The sequence below is a fragment of the Lampetra fluviatilis genome, unplaced genomic scaffold (genome assembly GCF_964198595.1).
Source record: "Lampetra fluviatilis unplaced genomic scaffold, kcLamFluv1.1 SCAFFOLD_179, whole genome shotgun sequence".
Classification (NCBI taxonomy): Eukaryota; Metazoa; Chordata; class Hyperoartia; order Petromyzontiformes; family Petromyzontidae; genus Lampetra; species Lampetra fluviatilis.
This window is the reverse complement of record NW_027621120.1, coordinates 140,877-164,547: the sequence shown is the minus strand read 5'-3', so window position 1 is coordinate 164,547 and position 23,671 is coordinate 140,877. Positions and strand designations below refer to the sequence as shown.

At 55.7% G+C, this 23,671-nt stretch overlaps 1 protein-coding gene across 1 annotated transcript in view; it reads right to left on the bottom strand.

Annotated features, from left to right (window-relative positions):
* Positions 1-23,671, bottom strand: part of LOC144954816 (eukaryotic translation initiation factor 4E-1A-like) — a 38,351-nt gene that overhangs the window by 806 nt on the left and 13,874 nt on the right. Inside the window, exons 5-7 of the mRNA XM_078885225.1 lie at positions 23,537-23,650; positions 21,751-21,890; positions 8,384-8,481 (exon numbers count right to left, since the gene is read on the bottom strand). Of these exons, the coding sequence (XP_078741351.1) occupies positions 8,384-8,481; positions 21,751-21,890; positions 23,537-23,650 (352 nt within the window). The remainder of the gene's footprint in view (positions 1-8,383; positions 8,482-21,750; positions 21,891-23,536; positions 23,651-23,671) is intronic.

The window sequence follows — 23,671 nt, the reverse complement described above, 5'->3', positions numbered from 1 at the left end:
TGGCAGGGGGCGGGGCAAGTGGTGGGTGAAGAATTTAAATTGTTGCGTTGTGATTGGTCCACTTTTATAGCAGGGCGTGTCTCTATCCTTGCATTCTGATTGGTCCAGATGACAGACACGATAATTGGTTCAATCTTAATTTTAGAACTTTCGTGACTGCAGGAATTATTCTTTGGTTCTTTCGGTTAAGTCTTAATTTAGGAGCTTTCGTGACTGCAGGAATTATTTATTGGTTCTTTCGGTTAAGTCTTAATTTAGGAGCTTTCGTGACTGCAGGAATTATTTGGTTCTTTCGGTTAAGTCTTAATTTAGGAGCTTTCGTGACTGCAGGAATTATTCTTTGGTTCTTTCGGTTAAGTCTTAATTTAGGAGCTTTCGTGACTGCAGGAATTATTCTTTGGTTCTTTCGGTTAAGTCTTAATTTAGGAGCTTTCGTGACTGCAGGAATTATTCTTTGGTTCTTTTCGGTTAAGTCTTAATTTAGGAGCTTTCGTGACTGCAGGAATTATTCTTTGGTTCTTTTCGGTTAAGTCACGTCTAAAAATAAAATAATAAATTAAAATAACATATTACGACGTTTCGATTGCAACACAAGCAATCATCATCAGGTATAAAAGAAATAGCAACAAAAAAATTGAGATGCTAATTCTCTCTGCCCCCTCCCTCTCTCCGTTCTCGCCCCCCCTCTCTATATTTAAGGGACCGTCATAGAGACAACCCCTCTCTTTGTGCCGATGTGTGTCCTCTCTCTGTGTGCCGTTGTGATGTCTGTCTGCTTGTATGCCTGTCTATAGTTTTCTAGTTAGATTTGTTGTTGCTATTTCTTTTATACCTGATGATGATTGCTTGTGTTGCAATCGAAACGTCGTAATATGTTATTTTAATTTATTATTTTATTTTTAGACGTGACTTAACCGAAAAGAACCAAAGAATCTTTCGGTTAAGTCACGTCTAAAGATAAAATAATAAATTAAATTAGACGTGACTTAACCGAAAGAACCAAATAATAATAATTGTTTTTTTTAAATCCTTTATATTAAGCTTGCTTGCTTGCGCGCTTACGACCGTGCAAATAAATTTTGATTTAAAGATTTCGTGACTGCAGGGATTCATCTTCTTGGTTCTTTCGGTAAAGTCACGTAGAAGGGAAGTTATAAAATAATAAAAAAAATTTTATGTTTTATTTTTATTATTTTATTACTTCCCTTCTACGTGACTTTACCGAAAGAACCGTGCAAATCTTTCGGTCGTTTTTTTAACCCACTTCCCGTGATCCAATCGAGCTGACATTTTGCACACAGACTCGTTGTGCGTGACGATTAATGTTCGTGAAGAAAAAATTCCCAAAATTTTACACTTTTTAGGACAAAAAAATTATATGTAATTACCAACTGCTTAACGGTGCATTGCAATCATCTGACCCATAGGTGGCAGCCATCTCAAGCCAGAGGACGAGAGGACTCTAGCCGCCACGCATATAAAGGATTTATAGTGAAAAACTTCGTTTTTACGGGTTATACTTGTTTAAATCCTTTATATTAAGTTCGCTTGCTTGCTTGCTTAGGACCGTGCAAATCTTTCGGACGTTTTTTAACCCACTTCCCGTGATCCAATCGAGCTGACATTTTGCACACAGACTCGTTGTGCGTGACAATTAATGTTCCTGAAAATTTTTTTCCAAAATTTTACACTTTTTAGGGAAACTTCTGTTTAAATATGTAATTACCAATTGCTTAATGGTGGCAGGCAATCATCTGACCCATAGGTGGCAGCCATCTCAAGCCAGAGGACGAGAGGACTCTAGCCGCCACGCATATAAAGGATTTAGAGTGAAAAACTTTGTTTTTACGGGTTAATTTTTTTACAAGGAGTCATATGTTTGCATGACAGACATGATAATTGATTTTTGCCCTTTTATCTGGCAACAAAACGGACACCTTTTTTTACAAGGAGTCATGTTTGCATGACATGATAATTGATTTTTACCCTTTTATCTGGCAACAAAACGGACACCTTTTTTTACAAGGAGTCATGTTTGCATGACATGATAATTGATTTTTGCCCTTTTATCTGGCAACAAAGCTGACACCTTTTTTTACAAGGAGTCATGTTTGCATGACATGATAATTGATTTTTGCCCTTTTATCTGGCAACAAAGCTGACACCTTTTTTTACAAGGAGTCATGTTTGCATGACATGATAATTGATTTTTGCCCTTTTATCTGGCAACAAAGCTGACACCTTTTTTTACAAGGAGTCATGTTTGCATGACATGATAATTGATTTTTGCCCTTTTATCTGGCAACAAAGCTGACACCTTTTTTTACAAGGAGTCATGTTTGCATGACATAATATTTGATTTTTGCCCTTTTATCTGACAACAAAACTGACACCCCCCCCCCATCCACCAACTCAACCACCCTTCAACTCAACCACCCATCAACTCACCCGCCCACTCACCCGCCCACTCACCCGCCCACTCACATAACGATCAGCACCACATCTCATAAGGCTGCAGATTTATTTTATTGAACACAGAAAAATCACTCCACGTGTCTCTCTCCCCGTGTCTCACCCCCCCCTGTCTCACTCCCAGTGTCTCTCCCCCACGTGTCTCACCCCCCCTGTCTCACTCCCAGTGTCTCTCCCCCACGTGTCTCACCCCCCCTGTCTCACTCCCAGTGTCTCTCCCCCACGTGTCTCACCCCCTCCCCCACGTGTCTCACCCCCCCGTGTCTCTCTCCCCGTGTCTCACTCCCCGTGTCTCTCCCCCCGTGTCTCACTCCCCGTGTCTCTCCCCCCGTGTCTCTCCCCCCCGTGTCTCTCTCCCCCCCCCGTCTCACTCCCAGTGTCTCTCCCCCACGTGTCTCACCCCCCCGTGTCTCTCTCCCCGTGTCTCTCCCCCACGTGTCTCACCCCCCCGTGTCTCTCTCCCCGTGTCTCTCCCCCACGTGTCTCACCCCCCCGTGTCTCTCTCCCCGTGTCTCTCCCCCCCGTGTCTCACTCCCAGTGTCTCTCCCCCACGTCTCTCCCCCCCGTGTCTCTCTCCCCGTGTCTCTCTCCCCGTGTCTCTCCCCCCGTGTCTCACCCCCCCGTCTCCCCCCCCCCCCGTGTCTCTCCCCCCGTGTCTCACTCCCCGTGTCTCTCCCCCCGTGTCTCACTCCCCGTGTCTCTCCCCCCGTGTCTCACTCCCCGTGTCTCTCCCCCCGTGTCTTACTCCCCGTGTCTCTCCCCCCGTGTCTCACTCCCCGTGTCTCTCCCCCCGTGTCTCACTCCCCGTGTCTCTCCCCCCGTGTCTCTCCCCCCGTGTCTCACTCCCCGTGTCTCTCCCCCCGTGTCTCACTCCCCGTGTCTCTCCCCCCGTGTCTCACTCCCCGTGTCTCTCCCCCCGTGTCTCACTCCCCGTGTCTCTCCCCCCGTGTCTCTCCCCCCGTGTCTCACCCCCCCGTGTCTCTCCCCCCCCCCCGTGTCTCTCCCCCACGTGTCTCACCCCCCCGTGTATCTCCCCCCCGTGTCTCTCCCACCGTGTCTCTCCCCCCCGTGTCTCTCTCCCAGTGTCTCACCCCCCCCCCCGTCTCACTCCCAGTGTCTCTCCCCCACGTGTCTCACCCCCCCGTGTCTCTCCCCCCCGTGTCTCTCCCCCACGTGTCTCTCCCCCACGTGTCTCACCCCCCCGTGTCTCTCCCCCCGTGTCTCCCCCCCCCGTGTCTCTCCCCCCCGTGTCTCTCCCCCCGTGTCTCTCCCCCCGTGTCTCTCCCCCCGTGTCTCTCCCCCCGTGTATCTCCCCCCCGTGTCTCTCCCCCCCGTGTCTCTCCCCCCCGTGTCTCTCCCACCGTGTCTCTCCCCCCCGTGTCTCTCCCCCCCGTGTCTCACTCCCAGTGTCTCTCCCCCACGTGTCTCACCCCCCCCGTGTCTCTCCCCCCGTGTCTCTCCCCCACGTGTCTCTCCCCCACGTGTCTCACCCCCCGTGTCTCTCCCCCCGTGTCTCTCCCCCCGTGTCTCTCCCCCCGTGTCTCTCCCCCCGTGTCTCTCCCCCCGTGTCTCTCCCCCCGTGTCTCTCCCCCCCGTGTCTCCCCCCCCCCCCGTGTCTCTCCCCCCCGTGTCTCTCCCCCCGTGTCTCTCCCCCCCGTGTCTCACACCCCCCCGTGTCTCTCCCCCCCGTGTCTCACCCCCCCGTGTCTCTCCCCCCGTGTCTCTCCCCCAGTGTCTCTCCCCCCGTGTCTCTCCCCCCCGTGTCTCTCCTCCCCGTGTCTCTCCCCCCCCGTGTCTCTCCCCCGTGTCTCTCCTCCCCGTGTCTCTCCCCCCGTGTCTCTCCCCCCCGTGTCTCTCCCCCCCGTGTCTCTCCCCCCGTGTCTCTCCCCCCCGTGTCTCTCCCCCCGTGTCTCTCCCCCCGTGTCTCTCCCCCCCGTGTCTCTCCCCCCGTGTCTCTCCCCCCGTGTCTCTCCTCCCCGTGTCTCTCCCCCCCGTGTCTCTCCCCCCGTGTCTCTCCTCCCCGTGTCTCTCCCCCCGTGTCTCTCCCCCCCGTGTCTCTCCCCCCGTGTCTCTCCCCCCCGTGTCTCTCCCCCCGTGTCTCTCCCCCCGTCTCCCCCCCCCCGTGTCTCTCCCCCCCGTGTCTCTCCCCCCGTGTCTCTCCCCCCGTGTCTCTCCCCCCGTGTCTCTCCCCCCGTGTCTCTCCCCCCGTGTCTCTCCCCCCGTGTCTCTCCCCCCGTGTCTCTCCCCCCCGTGTCTCTCCCCCCGTGTCTCACTCCCCGTGTCTCTCCCCCCCGTGTCTCTCCCCCCGTGTCTCTCCCCCCGTGTCTCTCCCCCCGTGTCTCTCCCCCCGTGTCTCACTCCCCGTGTCTCTCCCCCCCGTGTCTCTCCCCCCCGTGTCTCACTCCCCGTGTCTCACCCCCCTGTCTCACCCCCCCGTGTCTCTCTCCCCGTGTCTCTCCCCCCCGTGTCTCACCCCCCCGTGTCTCACCCCCCCGTGTCTCTCTCCCAGTGTCTCTCCCCCCCGTGTCTCTCCCCCCCGTGTCTCTCTCCCCGTGTCTCTCCCCCACGTGTCTCTCCCCCACGTGTCTCACACCCCCCGTGTCTCTCTCCCAGTGTCTCACCCCCCCCCCGTCTCACTCCCGTGTCTCTCCCCCACGTGTCTCACCCCCCCGTGTCTCTCTCCCCGTGTCTCTCCCCCACGTGTCTCACCCCCCCGTGTCTCTCTCCCCGTGTCTCTCCCCACGTGTCTCACCTCCCCCGTGTCTCTCTCCCGTGTCTCTCCCCCACGTGTCTCACCCCCCCGTGTCCTCTCTCCCCGTCTCTCCCCCCGTGTCTCACTCCCAGTGTCTCTCCCCCCGTGTCTCTCTCCCCGTGTCTCTTCCCCGTGTCTCTCCCCCCGTGTCTCTCCCCCCGTGTCTCCCCCCCCCCGTGTCTCACCCACCCGTGTCTCACCCCCCGTGTCTCTCCCCCCCGTGTCTCACCCCCCCGTGTCTCACCCACCCGTGTCTCTCTCCCCCGTGTCTCTCCCCCCCGTGTCTCTCCCCCCCGTGTCTCTCCCCCCGTGTCTCTCCCCCCGTGTCTCTCCCCCCCGTGTCTCTCCCCCCGTGTCTCTCCCCCCGTGTCTCACCCCCCCGTGTCTCTCCCCCCGTGTCTCTCCCCCCGTGTCTCTCCCCCCGTGTCTCACCCCCCCGTGTCTCTCCCCCCCCCGTCTCACTCCCAGTGTCTCACCCCCCCGTGTCTCTCTCCCAGTGTCTCTCTCCCAGGTGTCTCTCCCCCACGTGTCTCACCCCCCCCGTGTCTCTCTCCCACGTGTCTCTCCCCCACGTGTCTCACCCCCCCGTGTCTCTCCCCCCCGTGTCTCTCCCCCCCCCCCCCGTGTCTCTCCCCCCCGTGTCTCTCCCCCCCGTGTCTCTCCCCCCCGTGTCTCTCCCCCCCGTGTCTCTCCCCCCCGTGTCTCTCCCCCCCGTGTCTCTCCCCCCCGTGTCTCTCCCCCCCGTGTCTCTCCCCCCCGTGTCTCTCCCCCCCCTGTCTCACTCCCAGTGTCTCTCCCCCACGTGTCTCACCCCCCCGTGTCTCTCTCCCAGTGTCTCTCCCCCCCGTGTCTCTCCCCCCCGTGTCTCTCCCCCCCGTGTCTCTCCCCCCCCCGTGTCTCTCCCCCCCCCCCCGTGTCTCTCCCCCCCGTGTCCCACTCTCCCACCCACCCACTCACCCACCAACTCACCCACCCACTCACCCACCCACTCACCCACCCACTCACCCACCAACTCACCCACCCACCCACTCACCCACCAACTCACCCACCCACCACCCCCACCACCACCCACCCACCCACCCACCCACCACCCACTCACCCACCCACCCCCACTCACCCACCACCCACCCACCCCACACCACCCACACACCCACCCACCACCCACCCACTCACCCACCACCCAACTCACCCCCCCACTCACCCACCACCCACCAACTCACCCACCCCACTCACCCACCAACTCACCCACCCACTCTCCCACCCACCCACTCTCCCACCCACCCACTCACCCACCAACTCACCCACTCACCCACCCACCCACTCTCCCACCCACACCACCCACCCACCCACACTCCCCACCCACCCACTCTCCCACCCACCCACTCTCCCACCCACCCACTCACCCACCCACTCACCCACTCACCCACCCACCCACTCACCCACTCACCCACCCACTCACCCACCAACCCACTCACCCACTCACCCACCAACTCACCCACCCACTCACCCACTCACCCACTCACCCACCCACTCTCCCACCCACCCACTCTCCCACCCACCCACACACCCACCAACTCACCCACTCACCCACCCACCCACTCTCCCACCCACCCACTCTCCCACCCACCAACTCACCCACCCACTCACCCACTCACCCACCCACTCACCCACCCACCAACTCACCCACCCACTCACCCACTCTCCCACCCACCCACTCTCCCACCCACCAACTCACCCACCCACTCTCCCACCCACCCACCCACTCACCCACCCACCCACTCACCCACTCTCCCACCCACCCACTCTCCCACCCACCCACTCACCAACCAACTCACCCACCCACCCACTCACCCACTCTCCCACCCACCCACCCACTCACCCACCCACCCACTCACCCACCCACTCACCCACTCTCCCACCCACCCACCCACTCACCCACTCACCCACTCTCCCACCCACCCACCAACTCACCCACCCACCCACCAACTCACCCACCCACCCACCCACTCACCCACTCACCCACCCACCCACTCACCCACTCACCCACCCACCCACCCACCCACTCACCCACCAACTCACCCACCCACTCACCCACTCACCCAACTCACCCACCCACTCACCCACTCACCCACCAACTCACCCACCCACTCACCCACCAACTCACCCACCCACTCTCCCACCCACCCACTCTCCCACCCACCCACTCACCCACCAACTCACCCACTCACCCACCCACCCACTCTCCCACCCACTCACCCACCCACCCACTCTCCCACCACCCACTCTCCCACCCACCCACTCTCCCACCCACCCACTCACCCACCCACTCACCCACTCACCCACCCACCCACTCACCCACTCACCCACCCACTCACCCACCAACTCACCCACCCACCCACCCACTCACCCACTCACCCACCAACTCACCCACCCACTCACCCACTCACCCACTCACCCACCCACTCTCCCACCCACCCACTCTCCCACCCACCCACTCACCCACCAACTCACCCACTCACCCACCCACCCACTCTCCCACCCACCCACTCTCCCACCCACCAACTCACCCACCCACCAACTCACCCACCCACTCACCCACTCACCCACCCACTCACCCACCCACCAACTCACCCACCCACTCACCCACTCTCCCACCCACCCACTCTCCCACCCACCAACTCACCCACCCACTCTCCCACCCACCCACCCACTCACCCACCCACCCACTCACCCACTCTCCCACCCACCCACTCTCCCACCCACCCACTCACCAACCAACTCACCCACCCACCCACTCACCCACTCTCCCACCCACCCACCCACTCACCCACCCACCCACTCACCCACCCACTCACCCACCCACCCACCCACTCACCCACTCACCCACTCTCCCACCCACCCACCAACTCACCCACCCACCCACCCACCCACCAACTCACCCACCCACCCACCCACCAACTCAAATAACGATCAGCACCACATCTCATAAGGCTGCAGATTTATTTTAGTGAACACAGAAAAATCACTCCACGTGTCTCTCTCACCGTGTCTCACCCCCCCGTGTCTCACCCCCCCGTGTCTCTCCCCCCCGTGTCTCTCCCCCCCGTGTCTCACCCCCCCGTGTCTCACCCCCCCGTGTCTCACCCCCCCGTGTCTCACCCCCCCGTGGTTGTCCGCTCTTAGCTACGCTGTCCACATGAGCCTGGTAAGCGATGAGCGACCCAGCAGGCAAACCCAGCCTACGCTTGTACACACGCCTAGACACACACAGAGACACACACACACAGAGACACACACACACAGAGACACACACAGAGACACACACAGAGACACACACACACACAGACACACACACACACAGAGACACACACAGAGAGACACACACACACACAGTGAGACACACACACAGTGAGACACACACACAGTGAGACACACACAGAGACAGACAGGTAAGCGATGAGCGAACCTGCAGGCAAACCCAGCCTACGCTTGTACACACGCCTAGACACACACAGAGACACACACACACAGAGACACAGTGAGACACACACACAGTGAGAGACACAGACAGTGAGAGACACAGACAGTGAGACACAGACAGTGAGACACAGACACAGAAACACACACAGTGAGACACACACAGTGAGACACACACACAGAGACACACACACAGAGACACACACAGACACACACACAGTGAGACACAGACATAGTGAGACACACAGAGACAGCCTGGTAAGCGATGAGCGAACCTGCAGGCAAACCCATCCTACGCTTGTACACACGCCTAGACACACACACACAGAGACACACACAGTGAGACACACACAGAGACACACACACATACACACACACACACAGTGAGAGACACACACACACAGTGAGAGACACACACACACAGTGAGAGACACACACACACACAGTGAGACACACACACACACAGTGAGACACACACACACACAGTGAGACACACACACACACAGTGAGACACACACACACACAGTGAGACACACACACACAGTGAGACACACACACACAGTGACACACACACACACACACAGAGACACACACACAGAGACACACACACACACACAGTGAGACACACACACACACACAGTGAGACACACACACACACACAGTGAGACACACACACACACACAGTGAGACACACACACACACAGTGAGACACACACACACACAGTGAGACACACACACACACAGTGAGACACACACACACACAGTGAGACACACACACACACAGTGAGACACACACACACACAGTGAGACACACACACACACAGTGAGACACACACACACACAGTGAGACACACACACACACAGTGAGACACACACACACAGTGAGACACACACACACAGTGAGACACACACACACACAGTGAGACACACACACACACACACAGTGAGACCCACACACACACAGTGAGACACACACACACACAGTGAGACACACACACACACAGTGAGACACACACACACACAGTGAGACACACACACACACACAGTGAGAGACACACACACACAGAGACACACACACACACAGTGAGACACACACACACACAGTGAGACACACACACACACAGTGAGACACACACACACACAGTGAGACACACACACACACAGTGAGACACACACACACACAGTGAGACACACACACACACACAGTGAGACACACACACACACACAGTGAGACACACACACACACACAGTGAGACACACACACACACACAGTGAGACACACACACACACACAGTGAGACACACACACACACACAGTGAGACACACACACACACACAGTGAGACACACACACACACACAGTGAGACACACACACACACACAGTGAGACACACACACACACACACAGTGAGACACACACACACACAGTGAGACACACACACAGTGAGACACACACACACACAGTGAGAGACACACACAGTGAGACACAGACACACACACACAGTGAGACACACACACACACAGTGAGACACACACACACACAGTGAGACACACACACACACACAGTGAGACACACACACACAGTGAGACACACACACACACACAGTGAGACACACACACACACACAGTGAGACACACACACACACACAGTGAGACACACACACACACACAGTGAGAGACACACACACACAGTGAGACACACACACACACAGTGAGACACACACACACAGTGAGACACATACACACACAGTGAGAGACACACACACAGTGAGACACACACACACACAGTGAGACACACACACACAGTGAGACACACACACACACACAGTGAGACACACACACACACAGTGAGACACACACACACAGTGAGACACACACACACACAGTGAGACACACACACACACACAGTGAGACACACACACACACACAGTGAGACACACACACACACACAGTGAGACACACACACACACACAGTGAGAGACACACACACACACAGTGAGACACACACACAGTGAGACACACACACACACAGTGAGACACACACACACACACAGTGAGACACACACACACACAGTGAGACACACACACACACAGTGAGAGACACACACACACACAGTGAGACACACACACACACAGTGAGACACACACACACACACAGTGAGACACACACACACACAGTGAGACACACACACACACAGTGAGACACACACACACACAGTGAGACACACACACACACAGTGACACACACACACACACAGTGAGACACACACACACACACAGTGAGACACACACAGTGAGACACACACAGTGAGACACACACAGTGAGACACACACACACACAGTGAGACACACACACACACACAGTGAGACACACACACACACAGTGAGACACACACACACACAGTGAGACACACACACACACAGTGAGACACACACACACACACACAGTGAGACACACACACACAGTGAGACACACACAGTGAGACACACACACACACACAGTGAGACACACACACACAGTGAGACACACACAGTGAGACACACACACACACACAGTGAGACACACACAGTGAGACACACACACACACACAGTGAGACACACACACACACACAGTGAGACACACACACACACAGTGAGACACACACACACACAGTGAGACACACACACACACACACAGTGAGACACACACACACACACAGTGAGACACACACACACACAGTGAGACACACACAGTGAGACACACACACACACAGTGAGACACACACACACACAGTGAGACACACACACACACACACAGTGAGACACACACACACACACACAGTGAGACACACACACACACACAGTGAGACACACACACACACACAGTGAGACACACACACACACACAGTGAGACACACACACACACACAGTGAGACACACACACACACACAGTGAGACACACACACACACACACAGTGAGACACACACACACACACAGTGAGACACACACACACACACAGTGAGACACACACACACACACACAGTGAGACACACACACACACACAGTGAGACACACACACACACAGTGAGACACACACACACACAGTGAGACACACACACACACAGTGAGACACACACACACACAGTGAGACACACACACACACAGTGAGACACACACACACACAGTGAGACACACACACACACACACACAGTGAGACACACACACACACACAGTGAGACACACACACACACACAGTGAGACACACACACACACACAGTGAGACACACACACACACAGTGAGACACACACACACAGCGAGACACACACACAGTGAGACACACACACACACAGTGAGACACACACACACAGTGAGACACACACACACACAGTGAGACACACACACACACACAGTGAGACACACACACACACAGTGAGACACACACACACAGCGAGACACACACACAGTGAGACACACACACACACACAGTGAGACACACACACAGTGAGACACACACACACACAGTGAGACACACACACACACAGTGAGACACACACACAGTGAGACACACACACACACAGTGAGACACACACACAGTGAGACACACACACACACAGTGAGACACACACACACACACACACACAGTGAGACACACACAGTGAGACACACACACACAGTGAGACACACACACACACACAGTGAGACACACACAGTGAGACACACACACACACAGTGAGACACACACACACACAGTGAGACACACACACACACAGTGAGACACACACACACACAGTGAGACACACACACACACACACAGTGAGACACACACACACACACAGTGAGAGACACACACACACAGTGAGACACACACACACACACACAGTGAGACACACACACACAGTGAGACACACACACACAGTGAGACACACACACACAGTGAGACACACACACACACACAGTGAGACACACACACACACAGTGAGACACACACACACACAGTGAGACACACACACACACAGTGAGACACACACACACACACAGTGAGACACACACACACACACAGTGAGACACACACACACACACAGTGAGACACACACACACACACAGTGAGACATACACACACACACAGTGAGACACACACACACACACACAGTGAGACACACACACACACACAGTGAGACACACACACACACACAGTGAGACACACACACACAGTGAGACACACACACACACACAGTGAGACACACACACACACACAGTGAGACACACACACACACACAGTGAGACACACACACACACAGTGAGACACACACACACACAGTGAGACACACACACACACAGTGAGACACACACACACACAGTGAGACACACACACACACAGTGAGACACACACACACACACAGTGAGACACACACACACACACACAGTGAGACACACACACACACACACAGTGAGACACACACACACACAGTGAGACACACACACACACAGTGAGACACACACACACACACAGTGAGACACACACACACACACACAGTGAGACACACACACACACACAGTGAGACACACACACACACACAGTGAGACACACACACACACAGTGAGAGACACACACACACACAGTGAGACACACACACACACACAGTGAGACACACACACACACACAGTGAGACACACACACACACACAGTGAGACACACACACACACAGTGAGACACACACACACACACAGTGAGACACACACACACACACAGTGAGACACACACACACACACAGTGAGACACACACACACACAGTGAGACACACACACACACAGTGAGACACACACACACACACAGTGAGACACACACACACACACAGTGAGACACACACACACACAGTGAGACACACACACACACAGTGAGACACACACACACAGTGAGACACACACACACACAGTGAGACACACACACACACAGTGAGACACACACACACAGTGAGACACACACACACACAGTGAGACACACACACACACAGTGAGACACACACACACACAGTGAGACACACACACACAGTGAGACACACACACACACACAGTGAGCACACACACACACACAGTGAGACACACACACACAGTGAGACACACACACACAGTGAGACACACACACACACACAGTGAGACACACACACACAGTGAGACACACACACACAGTGAGACACACACACACAGAGAGACACACACACACAGAGAGACACACACACACACAGTGAGACACACACACACACACAGTGAGACACACACACACACAGTGAGACACACACACACAGTGAGACACACACACACACAGTGAGACACACACACACACACAGTGAGACACACACACACACACAGTGAGACACACACACACAGTGAGACACACACACACAGTGAGACACACACACACACAGTGAGACACACACACACACAGTGAGACACACACACACAGTGAGACACACACACACACACACAGAGAGAGACACACACACACAGTGAGACACACACACACACACAGTGAGACACACACACACAGTGAGACACACACACACAGAGAGACACACACACACACAGTGAGACACACACACACACACAGTGAGACACACACACACACAGTGAGACACACACACACACAGTGAGACACACACACACACACAGTGAGACACACACACACACACAGTGAGACACACACACACAGTGAGACACACACACACACACAGTGAGACACACACACACACAGTGAGACACACACACACACACAGTGAGACACACACACACACACAGTGAGACACACACACACACAGTGAGACACACACACACACACAGTGAGACACACACACACACAGTGAGACACACACACACACACAGTGAGACACACACACACACAGAGAGACACACACACACACAGTGAGACACACACACACACACAGTGAGACACACACACACACAGTGAGACACACACACACACACACAGTGAGACACACACACACACACAGTGAGACACACACACACAGTGAGACACACACACACAGTGAGACACACACACACACAGTGAGACACACACACACACAGTGAGACACACACACACACAGTGAGACACACACACACACAGTGAGACACACACACACACAGTGAGACACACACACACACACAGTGAGACACACACACACACAGTGAGACACACACACACAGTGAGACACACACACACACACAGTGAGACACACACACACACAGTGAGACACACACACACACAGTGAGACACACACACACACAGTGAGACACACACACACACACAGTGAGACACACACACACACACACAGTGAGACACACACACACACACAGTGAGACACACACACACACACACAGTGAGACACACACACACACACAGTGAGACACACACACACACACAGTGAGACACACACACACACACAGTGAGACACACACACACACACACAGTGAGACACACACACACACACAGTGAGACACACACACACACACAGTGAGACACACACACACACAGTGAGACACACACACACACACAGTGAGACACACACACACACACAGTGAGACACACACACACACACACAGTGAGACACACACACACACACAGTGAGACACACACACACACACAGTGAGACACACACACACAGACACACACACACAGTGAGACACACACACACAGTGAGACACACACAGAGAGACACACACACACACACAGTGAGACACACACACACACACAGTGAGACACACACACACACACAGTGAGACACACACACACACACAGTGAGACACACACACAGTGAGACACACACACACACAGTGAGACACACACACAGTGAGACACACACACAGTGAGACACACACACACACAGTGACACACACACACAGTGAGACACACACAGTGAGACACACACAGTGAGACACACACAGAGACAGACAGGTAAGCGATGAGCGACCCCGCAAGCAAACCCAGCCTACGCTTGTACACACGCCTAGACACACACAGAGAGACACAGAGAGACACAGTGAGACACAGACAGAGAGACACACACACAGTGAGACACAGTGAGACACACAGAGAGACACAGACAGAGACACAGACAGAGACACACACAGTGAGACACACACAGTGAGACACACACAGTGAGACACACACAGTGAGACACACACAGTGAGACACACACAGTGAGACACACACAGTGAGACACACACACAGTGAGACACACACACAGTGAGACACACACACAGTGAGACACACACACAGTGAGACACACACACAGTGAGACACACACACAGTGAGACACACACACAGTGAGACACACACACAGTGAGACACACACACAGTGAGACGCACACACAGTGAGACACACACACACACAGTGAGACACAGTGAGACACAGTGAAACAGAGAGAGACAGAGAAAGAGGCGCAGACAGACAGAGACAGACAGACAGAGACAGAAAGAGTGAGAGACAGAGACACAGAGAGAGAGAGTGACAGACAGACAGAGTAGGTGAGCGAGTAGGTGAGCAATGTAGGTGAGTGAGGTGGGAGAGTGGCTGAGTAGGTGAGTGGATGATTGAGTGAGTAGGTGAGTAGGTGAGCGAGTAGGTGAGTGAGTAGGTGAGTAGGTGAGTAGGTGAGTGAGTAGGTGAGTAGGTGAGCGAGTGGCTGAGTAGGTGAGTGAGTAGGTGAGTGAGTGGGTGAGCGAGTGGCTGAGCGAGTGGGTGAGCGAGTGGGTGAGCGAGTGGGTGAGCGAGTGGGTGAGCGAGTGGCTGAGTAGGTGAGTGAGTAGGTGAGTGAGTAGGTGAGTGAGTAGGTGAGTGAGTAGGTGAGTGAGTAGGTGAGTAGGTGAGTGAGTAGGTGAGTAGGTGAGCGAGTGGCTGAGTAGGTGAGTGAGTAGGTGAGTGAGTGGGTGAGCGAGTGGGTGAGCGAGTGGCTGAGTAGGTGAGTGAGTAGGTGAGTGAGTGGGTGAGTAGGTGAGTGAGTAGGTGAGTGAGTAGGTGAGTGGATGATTGAGTGAGTAGGTGAGTAGATGATTGAGTGAGTAGGTCAGTGAGTAGGTGAGTAGGTGAGTGGGTGAGTGGGTGAGTGAGTAGGTGAGTGAGTAGGTGAGTAGGTGAGTGAGTAGGTGAGTAGGTGAGTGAGTAGGTGAGTGAGTAGGTGAGTGGGTGAGTGAGTAGGTGAGTGAGTGGCCAAGTAGGTGAGTGAGTGGGTGAACGAGTGGCTGATTAGGTGAGTAGGTGAGTGAGTAGGTGAGTGAGTAGGTGAGTGAGTAGGTGAGTAGGTGAGTGAGTAGGTGAGTGGGTAGGTGAGTAGGTAAGTGAGTGGCTGAGTAGGTAAGTGAGCAGGTGAGTGAGTAGGTGAGTGAGTAGGTGAGTGAGTGGGTGAGTGAATGAGTGAGTGGATGAGTGAGTGAATGAGTGATTGAGTGGGTGGGTGAGTGAGTGAATGAGTGGGTGGCTGAGTAGGTGAGTGAGTGAGCAGGTGAGTGAGTAGGTGAGTAGGTGAGTAGGTGAGTGAGTAGGTGAGTAGGTGAGTAGGTGAGTGAGTGAGTGAGTAGGTGAGTGGGTGGGTGAGTAGGTGAGTGAGTAGGTGAGTGAGTAGGTGAGTGAGTGAGCGAGTGGCTGAGTAGGTGAGTGAGTAGGTGAGTGAGTAGGTGAGTAGGTGAGTGAGTAGGTGAGTAGGTGAGTGAGTAGGTGAGTAGGTGAGTGAGTAGGTGAGTGAGTGGGTGAGCGAATGGCTGAGTAGGTGAGTGAGTGGGTGGTTGAGTGAGTGAGTGAGTAGGTGAGTGAGTGGATGAGTGAGTGAATGAGTGATTGAGTGGGTGGGTGAGTGAGTGAGTGAGTAGGTGAGTAGGTGAGTGAGTAGGTGAGCGAGTAGGTGAGTAGGTGAGTGAGTAGGTGAGCGAGTGGCTGAGTAGGTGAGTGAGTGAGCGAGTGGCTGAGTAGGTGAGTGAGTGAGTAGGTGAGCGAGTAGGTGAGCGAGTAGGTGAGCGAGTAGGTGAGCGAGTAGGTGAGCGAGTAGGTGAGCGAGTAGGTGAGCGAGTAGGTGAGCGAGTAGGTGAGCGAGTAGGTGAGCGAGTAGGTGAGAGAGTAGGTGAGCGAGTAGGTGAGCGAGTAGGTGAGCGAGTGGGTGAGCGAGTGGGTGAGCGAGTGGGTGAGCGAGTGGGTGAGCGAGTAGGTGAGCGAGTAGGTGAGCGAGTAGGTGAGCGAGTAGGCGAGCGAGTAGGCGAGCGAGTAGGCGAGCGAGTAGGTGAGCGAGTAGGTGAGCGAGTAGGTGAGTAGGTGGGTGAGTAGGTGAGTGAGTAGGTGAGTGAGTAGGTGAGTAGGTGGGTGAGTAGGTGAGCGAGTAGGTGAGCGAGTAGGTGAGCGAGTAGGTGAGCGAGTAGGTGAGCGAGTAGGTGAGCGAGTAGGTGAGCGAGTAGGTGAGCGAGTAGGTGAGCGAGTGGGTGAGCGAGTGGGTGAGCGAGTGGGTGAGCGAGTAGGTGAGCGAGTAGGTGAGCGAGTAGGTGAGCGAGTAGGTGAGCGAGTAGGTGAGCGAGTGGGTGAGCGGGTGGGTGAGTAGGTGGGTGAGTAGGTGAGTGAGTAGGTGAGCAGGTGGGCGAGCAGGTGGGTGAGTAGGTGAGCGAGTAGGTGAGCAGGTGGGTGAGTAGGTGAGCGAGTAGGTGAGTGAGTAGGTGAGTGAGTAGGTGAGTAGGTGGGTGAGTAGGTGAGCGAGTAGGTGAGTAGGTGAGTGAGTAGGTGAGTAGGTGAGTGAGTAGGTGAGTGAGTAGGTGAGTGAGTAGGTGAGTGAGTAGGTGAGTGAGTAGGTGAGTGAGTAGGTGAGTGAGTAGGTGAGTGGGTGAGCGAGTAGGTGAGTAGGTGAGTGAGTAGGTGAGTGAGTAGGTGAGTAGGTGAGTGAGTAGGTGAGTAGGTGAGTGAGTAGGTGAGTGAGTGGGTGAGCGAATGGCTGAGTAGGTGAGTGAGTGGGTGGTTGAGTGAGTGAGTGAGTAGGTGAGTGAGTGGATGAGTGAGTGAATGAGTGATTGAGTGGGTGGGTGAGTGAGTGAGTGAGTGAATGAGTGAGTGGGTGAGTGAGCAAGTGAGTGAGTAGGTGAGCGAGTAGGTGAGAAGGTGAGTGAGTAGGTGAGCGAGTGGCTGAGTAGGTGAGTGAGTGAGCGAGTGGCTGAGTAGGTGAGTGAGTAGGTGAGTGGGTGAGTAGGTGAGTGGGTGAGCGAGTGGGTGAGCGAGTGGGTGAGCGAGTGGGTGAGCGAGTGGGTGAGCGAGTGGGTGAGCGAGTGGGTGAGCGAGTGGGTGAGCGAGTGGGTGAGCGAGTGGGTGAGCGAGTGGGTGAGCGAGTGGGTGAGCGAGTGGGTGAGCGAGTGGGTGAGCGAGTGGGTGAGCGAGTGGGTGAGCGAGTGGGTGAGCGAGTGGGTGAGCGAGTGGGTGAGCGAGTGGGTGAGCGAGTGGGTGAGCGAGTGGGTGAGCGAGTGGGTGAGCGAGTGGGTGAGCGAGTGGGTGAGCGAGTGGGTGAGCGAGTGGGTGAGCGAGTGGGTGAGCGAGTAGGTGAGCGAGTAGGTGAGCGAGTAGGTGAGCGAGTGAGCGAGTGGCTGAGTAGGTGAGTGAGTAGGTGAGTGAGTAGGTGAGTGAGTAGGTGAGCGAGTAGGTGAGTGAGTAGGTGAGTGAGTAGGTGAGTAGGTGAGTGAGTAGGTGAGTGAGTAGGTGAGTGAGTAGGTGAGTGAGTAGGTGAGTGAGTGGGTGAGCGAATGGCTGAGTAGGTGAGTGAGTGGGTGAGTGGGTGGTTGAGTGAGTGGGTGAGTGAGCAAGTGAGTGAGTAGGTGAGCGAGTAGGTGAGAAGGTGAGTGAGTAGGTGAGTGAGTAGGTGAGTGAGTGGGTGAGCGAATGGCTGAGTAGGTGAGTGAGTGGGTGGTTGAGTGAGTGAGTGAGTAGGTGAGTGAGTGGATGAGTGAGTGAATGAGTGATTGAGTGGGTGGGTGAGTGAGTGAGTGAGTGAATGAGTGAGTGGGTGAGTGAGCAAGTGAGTGAGTAGGTGAGCGAGTAGGTGAGAAGGTGAGTGAGTAGGTGAGCGAGTGGCTGAGTAGGTGAGTGAGTGAGCGAGTGGCTGAGTAGGTGAGTGAGTAGGTGAGTGGGTGAGTAGGTGAGTGGGTGAGCGAGTGGGTGAGCGAGTGGGTGAGCGAGTGGGTGAGCGAGTGGGTGAGCGAGTGGGTGAGCGAGTGGGTGAGCGAGTGGGTGAGCGAGTGGGTGAGCGAGTGGGTGAGCGAGTGGGTGAGCGAGTGGGTGAGCGAGTGGGTGAGCGAGTGGGTGAGCGAGTGGGTGAGCGAGTGGGTGAGCGAGTGGGTGAGCGAGTGGGTGAGCGAGTGGGTGAGCGAGTGGGTGAGCGAGTGGGTGAGCGAGTGGGTGAGCGAGTGGGTGAGCGAGTGGGTGAGCGAGTGGGTGAGCGAGTGGGTGAGCGAGTGGGTGAGCGAGTGGGTGAGCGAGTAGGTGAGCGAGTAGGTGAGCGAGTAGGTGAGCGAGTAGGTGAGCGAGTGAGCGAGTGGCTGAGTAGGTGAGTGAGTAGGTGAGTGAGTAGGTGAGTGAGTAGGTGAGCGAGTAGGTGAGTGAGTAGGTGAGTGAGTAGGTGAGTAGGTGAGTGAGTAGGTGAGTGAGTAGGTGAGTGAGTAGGTGAGTGAGTAGGTGAGTGAGTGGGTGAGCGAATGGCTGAGTAGGTGAGTGAGTGGGTGAGTGGGTGGTTGAGTGAGTGGGTGAGTGAGCAAGTGAGTGAGTAGGTGAGCGAGTAGGTGAGAAGGTGAGTGAGTAGGTGAGTGAGTAGGTGAGTAGGTGAGTGAGTAGGTGAGTGAGTAGGTGAGTGAGTAGGTGAGTGAGTAGGTGAGTAGGTGAGTGAGTAGGTGAGTGAGTGGGTGAGTGAGTGGGTGAGCGAATGGCTGAGTAGGTGAGTGAGTGGATGAGTGAGTGAATGAGTGAGTGGGTGAGTGAGCAAGTGAGTGAGTAGGTGAGCGAGTAGGTGAGAAGGTGAGTGAATAGGTGAGCGAGTGGCTGAGTAGGTGAGTGAGTGAGCGAGTGGCTGAGTAGGTGAGTGAGTGAGCGAGTGGCTGAGTAGGTGAGTGAGTAGGTGAGTGAGTGAGTAGGTGAGTGAGTAGGTGAGTGAGTGAGTAGGTGAGTGAGTAGGTGAGCGAGTAGGTGAGCGAGTAGGTGAGCGAGTAGGTGAGCGAGTAGGTGAGCGAGTAGGTGAGCGAGTAGGTGAGCGAGTAGGTGAGCGAGTAGGTGAGCGAGTAGGTGAGCGAGTAGGTGAGCGAGTAGGTGAGCGAGTAGGTGAGCGAGTAGGTGAGTAGGTGGGTGAGTAGGTGAGTGAGTAGGTGAGTGAGTAGGTGAGTAGGTGGGTGAGTAGGTGAGCGAGTAGGTGAGTAGGTGAGTGAGTAGGTGAGTGAGTAGGTGAGCGAGTAGGTGAGCGAGTAGGTGAGCGAGTAGGTGAGCGAGTAGGTGAGCGAGTAGGTGAGCGAGTAGGTGAGCGAGTAGGTGAGCGAGTAGGTGAGCGAGTAGGTGAGCGAGTAGGTGAGCGAGCAGGTGAGCGAGCAGGTGAGCGAGCAGGTGAGCGAGCAGGTGAGCGAGTAGGTGAGCGAGTAGGTGAGCAGGTGGGTGAGTAGGTGAGTGAGTAGGTGAGCGAGTAGGTGAGTGAGTAGGTGAGCGAGTAGGTGAGCGAGTAGGTGAGCGAGTAGGTGAGTGAGTAGGTGAGCGAGTAGGTGAGCGAGTAGGTGAGCGAGTAGGTGAGTAGGTGAGTGAGTAGGTGAGCGAGTAGGTGAGCGAGTAGGTGAGCGAGTAGGTGAGCGAGTAGGTGAGCGAGTAGGTGAGCGAGTAGGTGAGCGAGTAGGTGAGCGAGTAGGTGAGTAGGTGAGTGAGTAGGTGAGCGAGTAGGTGAGCGAGTAGGTGAGCGAGTAGGTGAGCGAGTAGGTGAGCGAGTAGGTGAGCGAGTAGGTGAGCGAGTAGGTGAGCGAGTAGGTGAGCGAGTAGGTGAGCGAGTAGGTGAGCGAGTAGGTGAGCGAGTAGGTGAGCGTCTCGCTCACCCGATGGTGATGACGGCCTCGCTGCTGTCAGCGTTGGAGGTCCACAGGGCGATGCGATCTCCCCTGTGTCTTACGCTCACCACGGCTCCACACACCTCCTCACCGTACGGGGTGAGCGCCTCACCCACCAGCATCAGCAGCTGTGGGCGAGTGGGGGGGGTGAGTGGGTGAGTGGGTGGGTGGTTGAGTGGGTGGTTGAGTGTCTGACGCTCACCACGGCTCCGCACACCTCCTCACCGTACGGGGTGAGCGCCTCACCCACCAGCATCAGCAGCTGTGGGTGAGTGGGGGGGTGAGTGGGGGGGTGAGTGGGGGGGGTGAGTGGGGGGGGTGAGTGGGGGGGGTGAGTGGGGGGGTGAGTGGGGGGGTGAGTGGGGGGGGTGAGTGGGGGGGGGTGAGTGGGGGGGGTGAGTGGGGGGGGTGAGTGGGGGGGGTGGGGGGGTGAGTGGGGGGGGTGAGTGGGGGGGGTGAGTGGGGGGGGTGAGTGGGGGGGGTGAGTGGGGGGGTGAGTGGGTGGGTCAGTGAGTGGGTGAGTGGCTGAGTGAGTGAGTGAGTGGCTGAGTGAGTGAGTGGGTGAGTGAGTGGGTGAGTGAGTGAGTGAAGGGGTGAGTGAGTGGGTGAGTGAGTGGGTGAGTGAGTGGGTGAGTGGCTGAGTGAGTGGCTGAGTGGGTGGATGGTTGAGTGGGTGGTTGAGTGGCTGAGTGAAGGGGTGAGTGGCTGAGTGAGTGGGTGAGTAGCTGGGTGGGTGAGTGGCTGAGTGAGTGGGTGGGAGAGTGAGTGGGTGGGAGAGTGAGTGAGTGAGTGATTGAGTGAGTGAGTGATTGAGTGGCTAAGTGAGTGGCTGAGTGAATGAGTGGCTGAGTGGGTGAGTGGGTGGTTGAGTGAGTGAGTGGCTGAGTGGCTGAGTGGCTGAGTGGCTGAGTGAGTGAGTGGCTGAGTGGCTGAGTGGCTGAGTGAGTGAGTGGCTGAGTGGCTGAGTGAGTGGCTGAGTGAAGGGGTGAGTGAAAGGGTGAGTGGCTGAGTGAGTGGCTGAGTGAGTGGCTGAGTGAGTGGCTGAGTGAGTGGCTGAGTGAGTGGCTGAGTGAGTGGCTGAGTGAGTGGCTGAGTGAGTGGCTGAGTGAGTGGCTGAGTGAGTGGCTGAGTGAGTGGCTGAGTGAGTGGCTGAGTGAGTGGCTGAGTGAGTGGCTGAGTGAGTGGCTGAGTGAGTGGCTGAGTGAGTGGCTGAGTGAGTGGCTGAGTGAGTGGCTGAGTGAGTGGCTGAGTGAGTGGCTGAGTGAGTGGCTGAGTGAGTGGCTGAGTGAGTGGCTGAGTGAGTGGCTGAGTGAGTGGCTGAGTGAGTGGCTGAGTGAGTGGCTGAGTGAGTGGCTGAGTGAGTGGCTGAGTGAGTGGCTGAGTGAGTGGCTGAGTGAGTGGCTGAGTGAGTGGCTGAGTGAGTGGCTGAGTGAGTGGCTGAGTGAGTGGCTGAGTGAGTGGCTGAGTGAGTGGCTGAGTGAGTGGCTGAGTGAGTGGCTGAGTGAGTGGCTGAGTGAGTGGCTGAGTGAGTGGCTGAGTGAGTGGCTGAGTGAGTGGCTGAGTGAGTGGCTGAGTGAGTGGCTGAGTGAGTGGCTGAGTGAACGAGTGGCTGAGTGAACGAGTGGCTGAGTGAGTGGCTGAGTGAGCGAGTGGCTGAGTGAGTGGCTGAGTGGGTGGTTGCATGGGTGAGTGAGTGGGTAGGTGAGCGACTGGCTGAGTGAGTGGCCGGGTGAGCGTGCGCTCACCACCTCCCCCCACCACCACCACTCCTCACCGTCTCAAGCCACAGGGAGTCCAGGTCAAGGTGGCGCTGCTGTTTGGTGAGAGAGATCAACCAGCGTCCACCAGCGACATTAGCAGGGTCTTCCCACATCGGAGTCACCCCCTCCTAGACGACACAGCGGGTGGG